The 17,064-nt window shown below is 38.3% G+C and overlaps 1 protein-coding gene across 1 annotated transcript in view; it reads left to right on the top strand.

Moving 5' to 3' along the window:
• The window catches only part of prrt4b (proline rich transmembrane protein 4b), a 30,148-nt gene extending 14,336 nt beyond the window's left edge, over positions 1-15,812 (top strand). Inside the window, exon 3 of the mRNA XM_059326299.1 lies at positions 13,288-15,812. Within this exon, the coding sequence (XP_059182282.1) occupies positions 13,288-15,338 (2,051 nt within the window). The 3' untranslated portion in view covers positions 15,339-15,812. The remainder of the gene's footprint in view (positions 1-13,287) is intronic.
• Positions 15,813-17,064: the final 1,252 nt, after the last annotated feature.

The following is a 17,064-nucleotide window of genomic DNA, read 5'->3' as shown; positions in this document are numbered from 1 at the left end:
ACATACAAAAACATAAGGTGCAAAAACTGTAGATGAAATAACAGATGAAATCAAGGCTGGCAAGTTAATTTCCATCTGCCTGTTTCTATGCAACAAATCCTGTGAAAAGATTACCACAGAATTTTACCGTCTCTCAATACTTTAAACAAGCCAACTGTATCTATGCTCTCTGACTCTCAGCTTTAAACTCATTATATTTTACTGATGATGTAAATCTTTAGAAATTGCTTACAAAAATGTAGTTTCATTTTTACATGCTGTTCAGTTTTTTCCTAAAAAGCTTGGCACTGTAGTTTTTTTTTGCAAATGCCACTAAAACAGGAATAAACAGGGTATATTTTGGGGGAACTATTTTTTGATGCAGATTAATTGATACACAGTTGGTGCTCTAGCTAAAATGATCAAAAAAGACACAAAATGACAAAAAAAGACACAAAATGACGAGAAAAGACACAAAATGATGAGAAAAGACACAAAATGACCAAAAAAAGGAAACAAAATGAGCAAAAAAGACACAAAATGACACAAAAAAGAAACAAAATGACCAAAAAAAAGACACAAAATGACCCAAAAGAGACACATATATATATATATATGCAAAATACCAACTTTTAAGGTGAAATTAAGCATTATTTGTGTCATTTTTTAAGGCCGACATAAATATTCAATCAATATCACTTTTAAATGTTCCAGTTGGTATTTTGCATATATATATATATATATATATATACATAAAAAGACACTGAGCCTCCACTATATCCTTGCTCTGACTCTAGACTATAGATCCAGAAACTTAATTTCCTCATCTTTGATTGCCTACTTACAAAAAAACTAAGGGGAAATGGTCCAATGACTGTGCAAGATGGGCAATTTGGTGACCATTTGATACAAATTAGAAGGTCAAAAACTCAAAATTTCGCTTGGGAACCATTTTTTAAAAACCCATAAATGCTCCTCACTTCTTATAGAAGGCCTTTATTCTGAAATCCGTCTAGACTAAGAAGGGGGTGCGCGGCTAAAAAAGTTAGGGAACCGCTGGTCTGTGATATCAGTCTATTAAATATATTGGTACATCATCATTAACTTGACTTCTGTTAGAATAAAAGATTCACTTTCCACCCGGTTTACAGCAGCAGCTGTAACCCACATTACCTCGCCCAGAATAGCAGATGTTGTCAAGTGATTTTCAAAAATAGACCTGTCAAATGTGCCACTCTCTGGTGACGGGGTGCTACAGGGCTTTCTACCTCGGTGTGTCACGAATGAGTGAGTGAGTGAAACAATAAAGTTGGTGGTCTGCCTGTCTGCCATTCGAATGTGTCCTGCCTAGAGGAAAAATCTGTTGTCAATAATATTCAGCTGCACATAAACAAATGCACACTTATCATCCACGCTCCCCCATTCGCTTTAATGGACCCACAGCAGGTGCTTTCACATTAAGTGGGAAGTCTCTGAAAGCAGATAAAACCCTCAGCTTCAGATTTCCCAACAAACACAACTGGCTCCTCCTCAGTATGCATGATCCTGCTTCTCCATGAGCTCGCTCTAAATTGCTTTTTCTGAGGTGAGCCAAATTGAAAATGAAGGCAATCAGATGAAAACTACATGGAGCTCTCGGTTTCATGATGCTGAATCAACACGCAGCCAATTAAAAATGAGTGTGCGGGGTTGTTGCCCATTTAACATCAGACGAATCAGTCACCTTTATTACCTCGGCTGGCCTGCAGACTGAGGTGCCTTAGGTGAGATGTTGCAAGATTTACTAGCCAAACCCAAAGAAATTAAGACATAAATAAAGCCCCTGTGCACTAATGGTGTTTCTACTGAGAGCTTAATGAAACCACCGCTCACAAGGAATGATCTCTGGAGCAAGTCCTGTAATGCATTGAATGTAGTTCTCAACCTTTTTGAGTAGCCACCCCCAATTTAACATGCATGTTGTCCGCGACCCCCGCTCACTGAACACAATCTCACACGCACAGTTCAGATCATACAAAAAAGAAACAAAATGACCAAAAAAAAGACACAAAATGGCAAAAAAAAAGACACAAAATGACCAAAAAAGGAAACAAAATGACCAAAAAAAGACCCCAAATGACTTAAAAAAGACACAAAATGACAAAAAAAGACACAAAATGACTAAAAAAAGACACAAAATGACTAAAAAAGGACACAAAATGACAAAAAAAGACACAAAATGACTAAAAAAACACACAAAATGACCAAAAAAGGAAACAAAATGACAGAAAAAGACACAAAATGACAAAAAAAGACACAAAATGACAAAAAAAGGACACAAAATGACAAAAAAAGGACAAAATGACAAAAAAAGACACAAAATGACAAAAAAGGAAACAAAATGACAAAAAAGACACAAAATGACAAAAAAAAGACACAAAATGACAAAAAAAGACACAAAATGACCAAAAAAGGAAACAAAATGACCAAAAAAAGACCCCAAATGACTTAAAAAAGACACAAAATGACAAAAAAAAGACACAAAATGACAAAAAAGGACACAAAATGACAAAAAAGGACACAAAATGACAAAAAAAGGACAAAATGACAAAAAAAAAGACACAAAATGACAAAAAAAAACAAAATGACAAAAAATGTTGTGTTCAAAATGATTTGGCGACCCCCAGAAATCATCTCCTGACCCCAATTGGGGTCCCGACCCCAAGGTTGAGAATAGCTGTTGTAATGTGGGTTTGCTGATTTTCAGAAAATTAGTGTTCATTTATCTTTCAGACTGTGTGCTATTTGTCTTTTTTTAAATAATTAAGTGAATCGTCTTAAGACAGATGTTAAATTATTTTAATTTATACTGATTCTAACATCAAAAATTCACAGTAATTGTCACTTATTAGCTGCAGGCTGTGAAAGATGAGCTAAGCATAGAGAAAATCTCAAAAAGTCAAAATTTTAAGCCATGCCATTGAATTCTTGCATGCTAGAGATGGTAATATAGCAGTCATTGGCTTGATTTGTCCTCCACTTTGGTCCAGACCGAATATTTCTACAACTATTGCATGAATTGACACAACATTTTTGTACAGTCGTTCATGTTTCCCAGTGTATGAATCATATGATATTTCTCCTAGCGCTATCAGGACAAAATAATCTGTCCAATATATTAGTTTAAGACCAAATACCTGCAATTTGATGACATTTATTGTCACATCTACTTTACATTGTTTGCTTATTTGCAAATGTTAGCATGCTAACATTAAACTAATACGGTGAACATGGTAAACTAGCTGCTTAGCATCACTCTGCTAGCATTACCACTGTAATCTTGCCATGCTACCGTAAGCATTTAGCCTAAGTATTGTGCCTCAAACCAATATTCACTTTCTTGTTGCTTTCGTCTACCAACTCCGTGTGTTCAGCTAGCTGCTAAATGTGTGTCAGCTGTTTTTTGCTGAGCAGGTTGTGTAGCTAGTGGAACATGAATTTAAAAGATGCCATTGTTTCTTACTGGCCACATGCTCCTAAAAATAGGAGACATTACTTATTTTCACCTTGTGCAAGTCTTGCATAATTAGCTAAATGCAGTGATGGCACTTGTCAAGATTGTTTCATTTTAGTGTTAGACACGCAATAAACCTGCAGTGTTATAAAACAAGTATGGCACCTGAACTTAGCTAGCTACTCTCTGGGGAGCTAACCATTGCAACAATCTCTAAATACAGAATCTCACTTTCTGTGTAACGTAAGGTCTTAATTTTAGTTTTAGGTGTCAATGATCTACTTCTTCGTTCTCTCTGAAGACAAATTGGATGCTATAGCGACTCACTGACGACTGAGGAGACTGAACGGTTCGGGGCTAGCTGGTTAGCATGCTAATTTCAGTAGATAGCTACTGTATCTCTGCAACACAATACATAGATGTCTTTGGCGTAATGTTAAAACTGTGTCTGTCACTTCCTCACATTCTCTTGGAAATATGAGTCCATTTTTTAGAATGCATATCTTGCAAACAGCACCTTTAAATGAGCATAATTTACGAAAAATGGCTGTTCAGTTTGTGTCCAGCGGCACTTTGCTTTTCAGGCTGTGTCTGTCTACTTTTGATGCGTCTACTATCCCGAGCATGGGAGCCTTGTTCCCCCAGGAATGTGTCAGATGACCGAGCAGTATGCAGTGGAACGTAACGCTCTGATCCATCCTCGTACTGTAGCCACCACATACCAGGCCGCCCCGGCTCAGATGTGATATTTATCGACGTGAGCGAGGCAACAAAACATGGCACGAATTCAATAACCGTCACGTTTTCCACTCTGGATGCCTGACTGGTCCAGATCATCACCAGCGCCCTGGAAAGTAAACAAATGGACCGACGAGTCACTGCAGCCGGTCCCACCTCCTTTATCTGAGGCCCACACACTCGAAACGCCTGCAGCTGTGTGTTTGTTTTACACTGCAGCCACATTTCCCACACCACTAATGTCTGTTTTGATAGGATGACAGTGCCAGTGCAGCCATAGTACAGTGCAGGTTTATCATCACGCTGACATATTTAATGCCCTCGATTAAAGCTGTGTCACAACTTTCAGCTAGATTAAATATAGCTGCTACTCCTCCTCCTACAGCTGTGTGTAAGATATAAAAAATCTTTCCTGCCACATGCCATCACACTGTACAATAACAAAGTCTGGTTCATTACATACCGTCGTTATGCACTTTATGTGTTCTGTATGCACACTGTTCATTGCACCTTATTTGTTTCATAGCACCTACTACCTAATTCTCCTCCTTAAAACATACTCCTTCTTTAGACACTTTATTTTTACATTACATTTTATTGTATTTTTATATTTTATTGCTTGAAATATGCCTAGGTTGTTCTTTTTATTTAATTGTGTTGTTATTGTCTCTGTGTGTAACGCTGCTGTTACACTGTAATTTCCCAGCTTGGGATAAATAAAGTATATCTATCTATCTATCTATCTATCAGTTATATCGCTTTCAGGCATTCTGTGCTGATTCAGTATGGACTGGTCCCATTGTTATGTGTCGTGCTGCAATAATGATTATTGTAATTATTGTATTGATTATCAGCCACGCCACTGGCAATGTTGGCCATTGGGTCGGCCCAACACTTTGCTCCAGAGTGAAATATCTCAAATACTACTGTATGAATAACTATTAAATTTGTCACAGACATTCATTGTTGGTTCATATATATTGTTGTTCATATATATATATATATATATATATATATATATTTAGTCAGGCGGCTTAGAACTAGATTTAAGAAGAAAGGGGACACGCCGGACAAAAGCACAACATTTTTTCCACATGCTCTCCATCACTATAGGTTTCAATTTTTGGTAGGAGCCACTTCATCAAGATTGTGGATTGGAGATGGCAGCCATATAAAGTCTATGAGAACCAGTATAACTTCCAAGCCACTTAGAAGGTCAATCTTGGTGTCAAAATCTACATTTTCTGGGTCAAGAAATCATTTAAAGCTATTGAGAATATCACTGGATGACTCACTGTAAATAATTTGTTAATCTAGATCTGACATGAGATGAAAGCTTTCCCTTGATTTTATTTTGCAGTGTACATGGCAGCTAATCCTCACTCTGCCATGAATATAGACTCCAAACATTTTCAGCTCAGGATTCCCTGCTGCAGCACTTGCAGACCTACCAGTCTGGGTGACAATGAACATATCTATTTGATCAAATAATCGTGATAGTGATATTCTCAATAGCTTTAAATGATTCTTTGACCCAGAAAATGTAGATTTTGACACCAAGATTGACCTTCTGAATGGCTTGGAAGATGTATTGGTTCTCATAGACTTTATATGGGTGCCATCTCGGATCGGCCATCTTGATGAAGTGGCTCCTACCAAAAATTGAAACCTATGGTGACAGAGAGCATGTGGAAAAAATTTGGTGCTTTAAAAGTTAAAACAAAGACAAAACATTCCTCCACTGTATAATACACTGGCACCGTGTTTGTAACAAAAATATACTGTAATATATATACAAGCATCACTAATTTTTGCATTTATTTTTGTAAAAATACTTTTTCTCACTGTTAAATGTACTAAACACCATATCTCTAGCAAAAATATACTGATATTTAACAGTAATATCTTTATCTTTAATTTATGCAGCATTTATAAAGTATTTTCTTGTCAATCACATGGCAGAACACCGTTTCTTTTGACGGAAAAATGTTTTATTTTTTATGGTAAAAAATGGAATAAAATGGCAATTTTTTTAAACGTGAAATCAACAGTGTTAATTTCATTTTACCGTAATGTTACAAAAAGTTGCACCATATTTATTACGGTAAAGTTCTGGCAACCACAGCTGCCAGTATTTTACCGTGAAAACAACAGTTTCTTTTGTACAGTGTATAATTTTACTTTAAAAAAAGAAAGTTAATGGCCTCGCAGAGTTTTCATTCTAAGACACCTCAGGAAGCTGCTGTTTATAATTTAGTCACTCTCTCCTGGCGTATTTAACATCAATATGGAACAGGATGTTTAGTCCAGTTGCTAAATGGACTTAATGGCTGTACTGCTTGTACTTTCCTGGCAGAACAGCCGCAGTGTGTGAATGCACCGACTGATGTTCACACATCTGCCTCCTTCTCTTCCCTGCCAGTATAATGTGGTGCAACACTGAAGGATCATTATGAGAGTGAGGCACCAGGGAGCCATCTCAACAGCATTTCACTTTCTTAATATTACTATTCACCCGGGTTTAATTAAACAACAGTCAGTCAATCAGTGCGAAAACAAAGCCCCTCAAAAACTCATCCATCTTTGTTTTTTTTACTCGTGTTGAGGACGTGATTAAGCTCCAAAAGACAGCTCAGTATGTCTGAAATAAATCTGCTGTGTCGTGCTTCAGTAAAAAGATTCCCCAGCATCTGGCAGCGCAGTCATATTTCCTCTCGCTTGACGTTTTCATCACAACCTGGGACAGTGATTCAGCTCTGGGGTCAGGAGACGAATGAGGAAAAATGATAAAGACTTTTGTGTCTACACTGAAAAAAGTATAACCTTGCTCAAACTAAAAAAAATCTTGTCCAGATATCACACACTGTAAAAAAGGTTTGTAGAAATAACAGTAAAACTCTGTCAAATACATCAGAAATAGGGCATAAAATGAAAAATTGTATATCACCGTATTAGACACTTTTAATTACCATAAATCAAAGAATGGTACAAAACTTTTACTTTTTTCTTTCATAAACTGGAAGAAACACACAGTTTTGCTGTAAAATATAACATTTTCAAAAACCTTAATTCTTTACCTTGATCCAAATTATTTTCTTAACATTTTAGTTATTGAACCAAACTAATACATTTAAATTGAACCAACCTAATATATTCACTTTTAACTGAATTAATGTTTGCATTGACACCAGTAAATTTATTTACATATACGATATTATTCACATTTTATTTGACGTAACTCATTTTTGTTTCCCACCTTATAAACTATAAATTCCCACCTATAAAATCTTTAACATATGAACTATATGCAACATATAGAAAAAAAAAACTTGAGAGAAATCAAAAACTTTGTTTTGGGTCCTTAAGACGTATATTTAGTTCAGTATGAATCAAACTTGATGTCTCTAAATGCAAAAAGAATGAGTTTTACAATCAAATCAATAATTTTATCCTCTTTTAAATGGCAGTTATTAGTTTGAATGAACAACTGCATGTTACACTTTTTTCAGTGTACAACAGGCAGACAGCCAGGCAGTGCTGAAGCTAAAAGCACCTGTGAAAATCTTTTGCCACTCTTTGGGATTCGCTCCAATGTGAGCAAATGTAGGCACAGATTGTACAAGAAACACAATAACATTAATCCAAGTAAAAGGGCTTCAGGCTGTTTGCATCCCGGCGTAGTGACAGTAATGTTAGAATGCTTAAAGCAGAAACAGACTGTAGAGCTGCAGACCGACACATGTTCAGCATAATGGAAGCAGCAGCTGACATGCACTTGATCTATACCAGTAGTTCTCAACCTTTTTGAGTCCCGACCCCCAATTTAACATGCATGTTGTCCGTGACCCCTACTCACTGAACAGAATCTCACATGCACAGTTCAGATCACCCAAAAAAGAAACAAAATTACCAAAAAAAGGAAACAAAATGACCAAAAAAGACTCAAAATGACTATAAAAGACACAAAATGACCAAGAAGACACTAAATGACCAAAAAAGACTCAAAATGACCAAAAAAAGACACAAAATGACACAAAAAAGAAAAAAAATGACCAAAAAAGACACAAAATGACTAAAAAAAGACACAAAATGACCAAAAAAAGGAAACAAAATGACCAAAAAAGACTCAAAATGACAACAAAATGATCAAAAAAGACACAAAATGACCAGAAAAGACAAAATGACCAAGAAGACACTAAATGACCAGAAAAAGACACAAAATTACCAAAAAAAGGAAACAAAATGACCAAAAAAAGACTCAAAATGACAACAAAATGACCAAAAAAGACACAAAATGACCAAGAAGACACTAAATGACCAAAAAAGACACAAAATGACTAAAAAAAATACACAAAATTACCAAAAAAAGGAAACAAAATTACCCAAAAAGACACAAATTGACCAGAAAAGACACAAAATGACCAAAAAAAGACTCAAAATGACCAAAAAAAGACACAAAATGACACAAAAAAGAAAAAAAATTACCAAAAAAGACACAAAGACAAAAAAAAGACACAAAATTACCAAAAAAAGGAAACAAAATTACCAAAAAAGACACAAATTGACCAGAAAATGATCAAAAAAAGACATAAAATGTCATTTTTCTAAATGACCAAAAACAGACTCAAAATGACCAAAAAAAGACACAAAATGACACAAAAAAGAAAAAAAAAATGACCAAAAAAAGACACAAAATGACTAAAAAAAGACACAAAATGACCAAAAAAAGGAAACAAAATGACCAAAAAAGACACAAAATGACACAAAAAATAAAAAAAATACCAAAAAAAACACAAAATGACTAAAAAAAGACACAAAATGACCAAAAAAAAGGAAACAAAATGACCAAAAAAGACACAAAATGACCAGAAAATGATCAAAAAAAGACACAAAATGACCAAAAAAAAAAAAAAAAAGACCAAAAAGACTAAAACACGAACACTTTAACACAGTGGAGACAGAGCTGAAATCATCTCGCGACCCCAAGTGGGGTCCCGACCCCAAGGTTGAGAATAGCTGATCTATACGATTGGGGGCAAAATGCAGCCGAAACAGAAAACATGATGCACGGGAAGAGACTTGTAAAAAATCAGGGCAGTCCACGAGAACAGAAAACTGTCCCAGTTTAAAAATAACAAACCCACCTATGGGAGTTTCCCCTTTTTGAAGGCGGGTGTTGAAGGGAAATCATAAACAAAAGAGTGAATTAGGGGACCAGGACAGGGTGGGATGGGAAACACAAGAATAAAACCCATAAAAAGTACATTAAAAGTCAGATGAAAAAGACTTGAAACAAAAATGCAAAACCACATCGATCCCGCTTTTAGTTTTATTTAGGAAATGAATTAGACATCTTCAATCTATATGCAAAGATTTGGAGGTTTTGCGGTGCTGATGTCTGCACATTTAGGTTCTTAAACTGGCACATAACATTACCACACGGTGTAATGTATTCCCCAGGCAGCACTGGACACATTTAACCCATAAGAACCCAGAGCCAGTTATCCTTAAAGATGTGTTCTATAAGTGGACCACATAGAACACATTTCTGATGTTTTTAAAAAAAAAATACTGGCCCTAAATGTCAAAGATCTGTGATGTGACATATGTTACTTTGAGCGTTTATGGTATTTATGTTTATGATATTTCTTATTTTAACATAGAAAAAACAAGACATTTTCTGCTAACAGAGACACACATTTGCCTTTTTCTTTTCCATCTCCATAACATATATCAAATTTGTGACTTTAATTTGTTAAAGAAATCTGGTCAAAACAAGTTAAATGTAGCCCTACGTAGCTTTATACTATTGTTTTTTAAAATAATTTCAGTTAGATTAGCAAATTGTTTAACACTTCAAAAACGAAAAATGTCTTTCGCAACAGTACTCAATTTACACAAAAGTGTGAAAAAAGTGTGAATTTGTCATCTAGAACCAACAAATATTTATTCTTATTTCATGAACTGCCCAAGCAATCCATTTTCTATCATTTTGTATAATTTTACTTTAAAAAAAGAAAGTTAATGGCCTCGCAGAGTCCATTAACTTGGCCTCGCAGAGTCCATTAACTGGGACAGTTTTCTGTTCTCGTGGACTTTAATTTGTTAAAGAAATCTGGTCAAAACAAGTTAAATGTAATAAAGGACACCCTGTTAACGGATTAGAATTGTTAAATGGGTTTAAAAACTTAGCTTCGTAACAAAAAATAAGCTTTGTGAAATTAGCTACTTTTTCACATTTCTGTTTCCAGTCACAGCCACATTTAGGAGAAGTCACTTCCTGTTAAAGTCACATGACCACCACACCAGGGTGTTGAGTATGTGTTGCTTAGGGCAGTAGTTCTCAACCTTTTTGAGTCGCGACCCCCAATTTAACATGCATGTTGTCCGCGACCCCCGCTCAACCAAAAAAATAAACAAAATGACCAAAAAAGACACAGAATTACCAAAAAAAATGACACTAAATTACTAAAAAAGACACAAAATTATTTTAAAAAAGACACAAAATTACCAAAAAAAGACACAGAATTACCAAAAAAGAGACAAAAGACACAAAATGTCAAAAAAAAGACACAAATTGACCACAAAATTATCAAAAAAAGGCACATAAAGACCAAAAAGGACACAAAATGACCAAAAAAAGACACAAAATGACCAAAAGAGACACAAAATGACTAAAAAACCCCCACAAAATGACCAAAAAAAGACATTAAATAACCAAAGAAGGCAGAGCTGACTTCCAAAATGATTTGGCGACCCCCAGAATTCATCTCGCGACCCCAATTGGGGTCCCGACCCCAAGGTTGAGAATGGCTGGCTTAGGGACTTAATAAGTAAAGGTGAAGCATAAAGCTGAATATGGGATTATAGAAGATTTAAAGTGTTTTTAAGGTTTGTTACACGGGTGTCACCATAGGTTCTTATGGGTTAAACCCCATTTTTTCACTATTTTATACAAGAGCTACGACAGTGCTTTTTGGCTGTATTTACCGACATTTTTACCCAAAAATATGTCTCTAACCTCACACAGAAATTACAGCAAAACACATTTGCGACGAAAACACTTCACTAAACCTGCCCGCTGTGTGATTTACTGTGCCGTCAGTTTATTAAGCTCATCTGTCCCCGTCTCTGTGGTCCATTACAGCACCTGGCTCTTTATGGCGGAGTGATTGTCTCTGATCTGCAGCAGAGTGACTGATGAGTGTGTGTCTGCAAATGACAGCGATGCAGTTGGAAGCTGCTTCTCTTCTGCTGCATTTGACTGCCATTATAAAACCGAGGGTTTCACTATTGCTCCCTTCGTGTGGTGTAAAGATAGCATGTGCATGGTGACGGTTATGTTTTATGGAAAAGAACAAGCTCCAGTGGCGGTTCTAGACCAGTTTTACTGTGGGGGCCAAGGAGGGGCCAGTGTTTAATTTAGAGGGGCACATTAGCACATGAAAAAATGGCAAAGATGATATTTAAGAATTCAAAATCTTTGAATGTCTGGAAAAAGACACAAAATGACCAAAAAAAGACACAAAATGAGAAGACAGAATAACCAAAAAAAAGACACAAAATGACCAAAAAAGACACAAAATAACTAAAAAAGACACAACAACAGATACAAATGACCAAAAAAAACACACAAAATGAGAAGACAGAATAACCAAAAAAAAAAACCCACAGAAGACATAAAAATGACAAAAAAAGACACAAAATGACAAAAAAAGACACAAAATTACCAAAAAAAAGACACAAAATGAGAAGACAGAATAACCACAAAAAAAAACCCACAGAAGACATAAAAATGACAAAAAAAGAAACAAAATGACAAAAAAAGACACAAAATAACTAAAACAGACACAAAAAAGACACATAAATGACACCAATGACCAAAAAAGACACAAAATGACAAAAAAAAGACACAAAATAACTAAAAAAGACACAACAACAGAAACAAATGACCAAAAAAGACACAAAATGACTTACAAAGACACGTAAAGACATGAAAAGGATTCAAAAATGGCCCTTTAAGACTCAATGGAGTTAAACTATTATACAATGTAACATTCTGGGTTCCTTTTGTGTACAATGAGGTATTTTTGAACAAAAAGAACCGCCACTGACAAGCTCTATGATGTGAAGCCCAGTGATGTGGAGACGAGGAGGCTGAAAAATGTTTGTCTTCTTGCCCATCTGTGAGGCATTATGCCGTGTGAAGTGACTTGTGCTGCGTCCCACTCAAGTCTTCCTCCAGTAATTGAGCTACGTAAACATGTACGGCGCAGATGAGTTTTGCAGGCGTCTCCCTCCGAATACACGCAAACACACACATACATGGTTACCCCGAAGCAAACCATTTCCTTTGCAGTGCTAAAACACGTCTAACACAATCATTATTAACTGCACTTGCATGGAAACTCCAGATGGCTTACGTAATGCAAGAGAAACTAGCTCTGTGGTTCTGAGTGGGCTGTTCTGTCACACACACACACACACACACACACACAGAGAGACACACACACCCTCTGATTTGGGCCCAGCACAGTTTGAAGTTGCCTTCTAACAAGCTTTTAAACAGGATTAGCACATTAGGACGCTTTCACCATCCTGGACCGGAGCCAATTTGTTCTTTGGCTCAGATAGTTTGAACGCTGATTAAATGCTTCTGTGTATTCTCATGAGTGGTCCATTAGTATGCTTTTAAGTGAATTAAAAGTAGATGTTTACAGCAGTTTCCTTTTCCAAGTTCAGGATTTTCTTGTTCTCTTACTTTCCAAATTATTCATTCAAATAGTAATCGTCTTCATGCTGCAAGCTATTTAACCCATTGAGGCCTAAAACTCCTGTAAAACCTCTGGGCGATTTTAAAATAAGCCCCTAAAACCTGAAGTTTTTCTGGAAATTCAACAGAAGTGTCAATGCTTTTACTAAATAATAGATTTTTCAGCCTCTGTAGCAGGTAGAAATGACATTCAAAAAGTATTTGAGAGCTTATACAAATACTACAAAACGACATATCCGCTTTCCAGGCTTCAATGGGTTAAAGCAAATCTGATTAAACTGAATATGTACTTTCTTTCCAACAGAAACTCCCCATATTCCCGTGTACACAGACGACTGGACGCCCATCCTGGCGGACAGCGACGCCACCTTCCTTCCAGACTGCAATAAAGAGCGAACCGGGATCTGCAACCTCTCCAACACCTGGGACTCCACGACTCCATCGGACGTCAGGCCAACAGAAAACACCACTGCCACCAACCAATCATCATTCGACCCCTTCCTGATCCCGGCTCCGCCCATGTTGGTGCCGCTGTACACCGACTGGAACAGTGCCATGGCCGCCTGGGGCCTGGCCTGGGAGGCTCATGTTTACGGCGCTGGGTGCGTCTTTGCGATGCTAACGCTAGCTTCTGCGCTCAACCTGCTCTGCTTGCCTCTACGGTGCCCATCTGGATGTGGCTACTTCGCCCTGGTTAGCCTGTTTCTGCTAGCTGCTGGTTGCACCAGGTCTTTCTCGCTGCTGTACGACGCTTACGGCCACCAGGACCGCCTCCCCTCTGCAGAGGCCTCATTGATACTCTACGAAGCACCCTTCCCCTGCTTGACCGCAGCATTCGGCCTGGTTTTCCTTCTCCTCTCGATGCGCTCAAGAATGCAGCTTTCCTACTCGGCTTTCCAGAGACCCTGTTTCCTGGCCTGCCTGGTCGTCCTGCACTTCGGTGCAGCATTCGGACCGGTGACGTTACTAAAGTTCTACCAGCAAAAGCCTCCCATTTGCCTCTTTCTTTCACTCATCTCCCGCGGAGCCTTCGTAGCACTGGCCACATTCCTATCTGCTGCCTATTTTGTGTTCTACATCTACGTGCGGGCAGATTCAAAACACATCTACCACCTTAATAACACGTCGCCAACACCTGCTGAGCGATACAACCGATGCCCCTTTGCGGAGAGCCGGGACTGGGACCGTGCAGCTGTAACCGTCTGTATTTCAGCCTTGTTTTGTTTAGCATGTGCAGGATTGCAGTTGTATGCAATGCTAAATGCTATGGGTCTTGCAGGTGGAGAGGAGGTCTTCCACCCGTGGCCTTGGTGGGCGTTTCAGTTTAGTTGCAGACTGTGTGAGCTCGGGGTTTGTCTCACCTTAGCCTTGGTGGTTGCACAACCAGTCTACTGCTCTGACCACCTCCCAGCTGCAGGGAGCTGCTGGACTGAGCTGTTGGCAACCAAGTCACCCATCTTGCCTGGGAGCTACCAGTGGACCCTGAGCCAGCAGGAGAAGCTCGCAATCGTTGATACCGTCGGGCTTGGAGAGACGGAGAGCCTTCCTCTTTACACTCTGATGGACGACAGGCTTGGTAGCAGTTTGAACGGCCTGGATCTCCTCTACCACAGCAACCGGGCCTTGGCATACCGAGACCTGGACTTGGATTTGGACTTACAGGGTTCAAGAAAACCTGAGGATGGAGGAGGAGGCGGCGAGCCCTCAGGTGGTTCCTCGTTTACCAGCGACTCCACGGCAGACTTGCGGCCACCTTCACCGATCAACCTGCGCCGCAGCATCGACGAGGCCCTCTTCAGTGATTCCCTCTTCCCCATGAGCCTCTTCAGCCCCTCCAGGCCTCTTCGCTGCAGCGATCTATCCATAAACAACCACTGCGGGCTGCCAAGCAACGGCCTGTGTGACCCTCTCTCAGCTGACCCCGGCCTTTATCGGACCTCTTCCTGCGTTGAGATGGCGTCCCAACTCCAACCCCAGCCCCCTGGCACCCAAACCCAAGGTGACACTATTGTAGGTGCACCTCCATCTCCCTCCCTGTCCTCTTCCTCCAGCTGTTCGTCCCCTGAACGTTGGAGGAACAGCTCTTCATCTTGTTCCCTCTACCGAGAATCTTTTGGAGGCTCCTCACTGGTGCTCTGCCCAAGCCCGGAAAGACACGCTCAGCAGGGTCTCCAGCAAGGCCATGTGGCATCCTCTGACCCACAGAGGCACTATCATACTCTGGGTGCAGCCTCACAAGAAAGCCTGGACCTGGACATGTCGTCTGAGGCGGACCGATCCGTGCAGGAGGAGTTCATCAGTGTTTGCAGACAAATCGATGCTTTGAGCATCTGCAGCGAAACTATTGATTTATAAAAAGGACAGTGTGGTCAAACAAGGGTGACACAGAGGACTTATTAAGAAGGATGTCCGGAAGGTGACTGTCAAGGTCTTTTACAGCCTGTTTGGGACAACATGGTCTCACAGAAATCCGTGAAATAGCCACGGATTTCCATTAACTCAAAATCCGTGGAATAGCCACGGAATCGCTCAAATTTCCGTGAAACTGACACGGATTTCGCTACAATGCAAGTTAATGACAGTCATATTTTTCTGGCGAGATCTTCACCACAAAGTGATTATGAACATTCACTGAGTGAATATTTAGAAAATAAAACATATATTTCTCGCTAGAAATGTGATCAAAATCCATTTTTATGCAGAAACAAAGTCAAAATATTGATTTTTTTTCACTAAAAATGAGAGAACTGTCCGCCATGTTTTTTGTTTTGACCGCCGGAACCTTGAAAGTCACGTGACTTGGAACAAACCAATAACCACGGGATATGACTGTCTTTAACTTGCATTGTAGCGAAATCCGTGTCAGTTTGACGGAAATTTGAGCGATTCCGTGGCTATTTCACAGATTTCTGTGAGACCAGGTTGGTTTGGGAATGCATGGTTGCTTTTAGAGTACTCCATAAGACCTTTGGCTGCCAAAAAAGTTTTTGGAGGTTTGATGAGCTTTCTTATGTGGTCTTATTGAATGTCTATGAGGGTCCAAGTGCCAAGAATGTCAAAAGCCAAAAGGTAATTTGTAACTTTTACATGTTTGATAAAGGCTGGTGGAGTTTGATATACAGTCAAAAGAATAGTAACATTTTACTGAGTGATTTGTACAAATGTTTTTATTGCATTCCAACATTCCAATAGATAGTACTGTGACTAAAATTAAGCACTTATTATAAAATACTACTGAAGGCATACGCTTTAAATTTAAGCAGAATATCGTTGTCATTAAATTTCATGTTGAAGAAAACTAAACTTTAAGCTCTCCATAACACTAAGACACATTATTTCTGTTCTGGTGCAGCAGTGCCCTCTACTGGTTAAAACACTATGTTACCTTGGACTGTACACACTGACAGCATCTTCTATGTCCGGCTTACTAATTTATTTATGTTTAAACATAACTTTGTTCAACACATTGTTTAATAAAGTTGGTTTTTATAACATTTGGCTTCTTTTACTTCAAAAAAAGGGGACACCAGTGTGACTTTGCATGCCATGTTCAATAAGACAGTAAGTCCATACACAGTTCAAATTATTTATTTTTACCATATTGAAAGCAAAGGTGTTTTATTGTAAACATGTTCTGAAGTGATATTCCTCAAAAACCCCTCATGGATTTATTGAATACTGAGTCTTTTTCCATCCATCTAAAAAAAGCAGCTGTTTATTGTTTTGGTTGGTGGTTGCAGAAGCTCCAACTTTATTCTGGCAACTGTAGCCATTTTGCTGAAATTATTATTTTTTTTAAAGTGCAAACCAAAAAAACAAACAAAACTTAATACCAAATGCATCCGTGCATTTTTGCTTTTTTAGATGGACCAACAGGACTCAGTACTTAACAAATAAAACAATTTAAAAACCTGAAATCTCTTTAGATGGTAAACTGAAAACAAGCAGCAGTCATTTCCAACTGGATATAGGTATATATTTCTCCATATATTTTCATGTACATTTTGCAATGTTGTCCAATTGCAAGGCTTGTGTTAGTCAAGTGAACCCTGGGCAGGGTAAAGCACATTAGTACGTTAGA

This window comes from Centropristis striata, chromosome 22 (assembly GCF_030273125.1).
Source record: "Centropristis striata isolate RG_2023a ecotype Rhode Island chromosome 22, C.striata_1.0, whole genome shotgun sequence".
Taxonomy (NCBI): Eukaryota; Metazoa; Chordata; class Actinopteri; order Perciformes; family Serranidae; genus Centropristis; species Centropristis striata.
The sequence above is the reverse complement of the archived record's forward strand: the minus strand, read 5'-3'. Positions and strand labels throughout refer to the sequence as shown.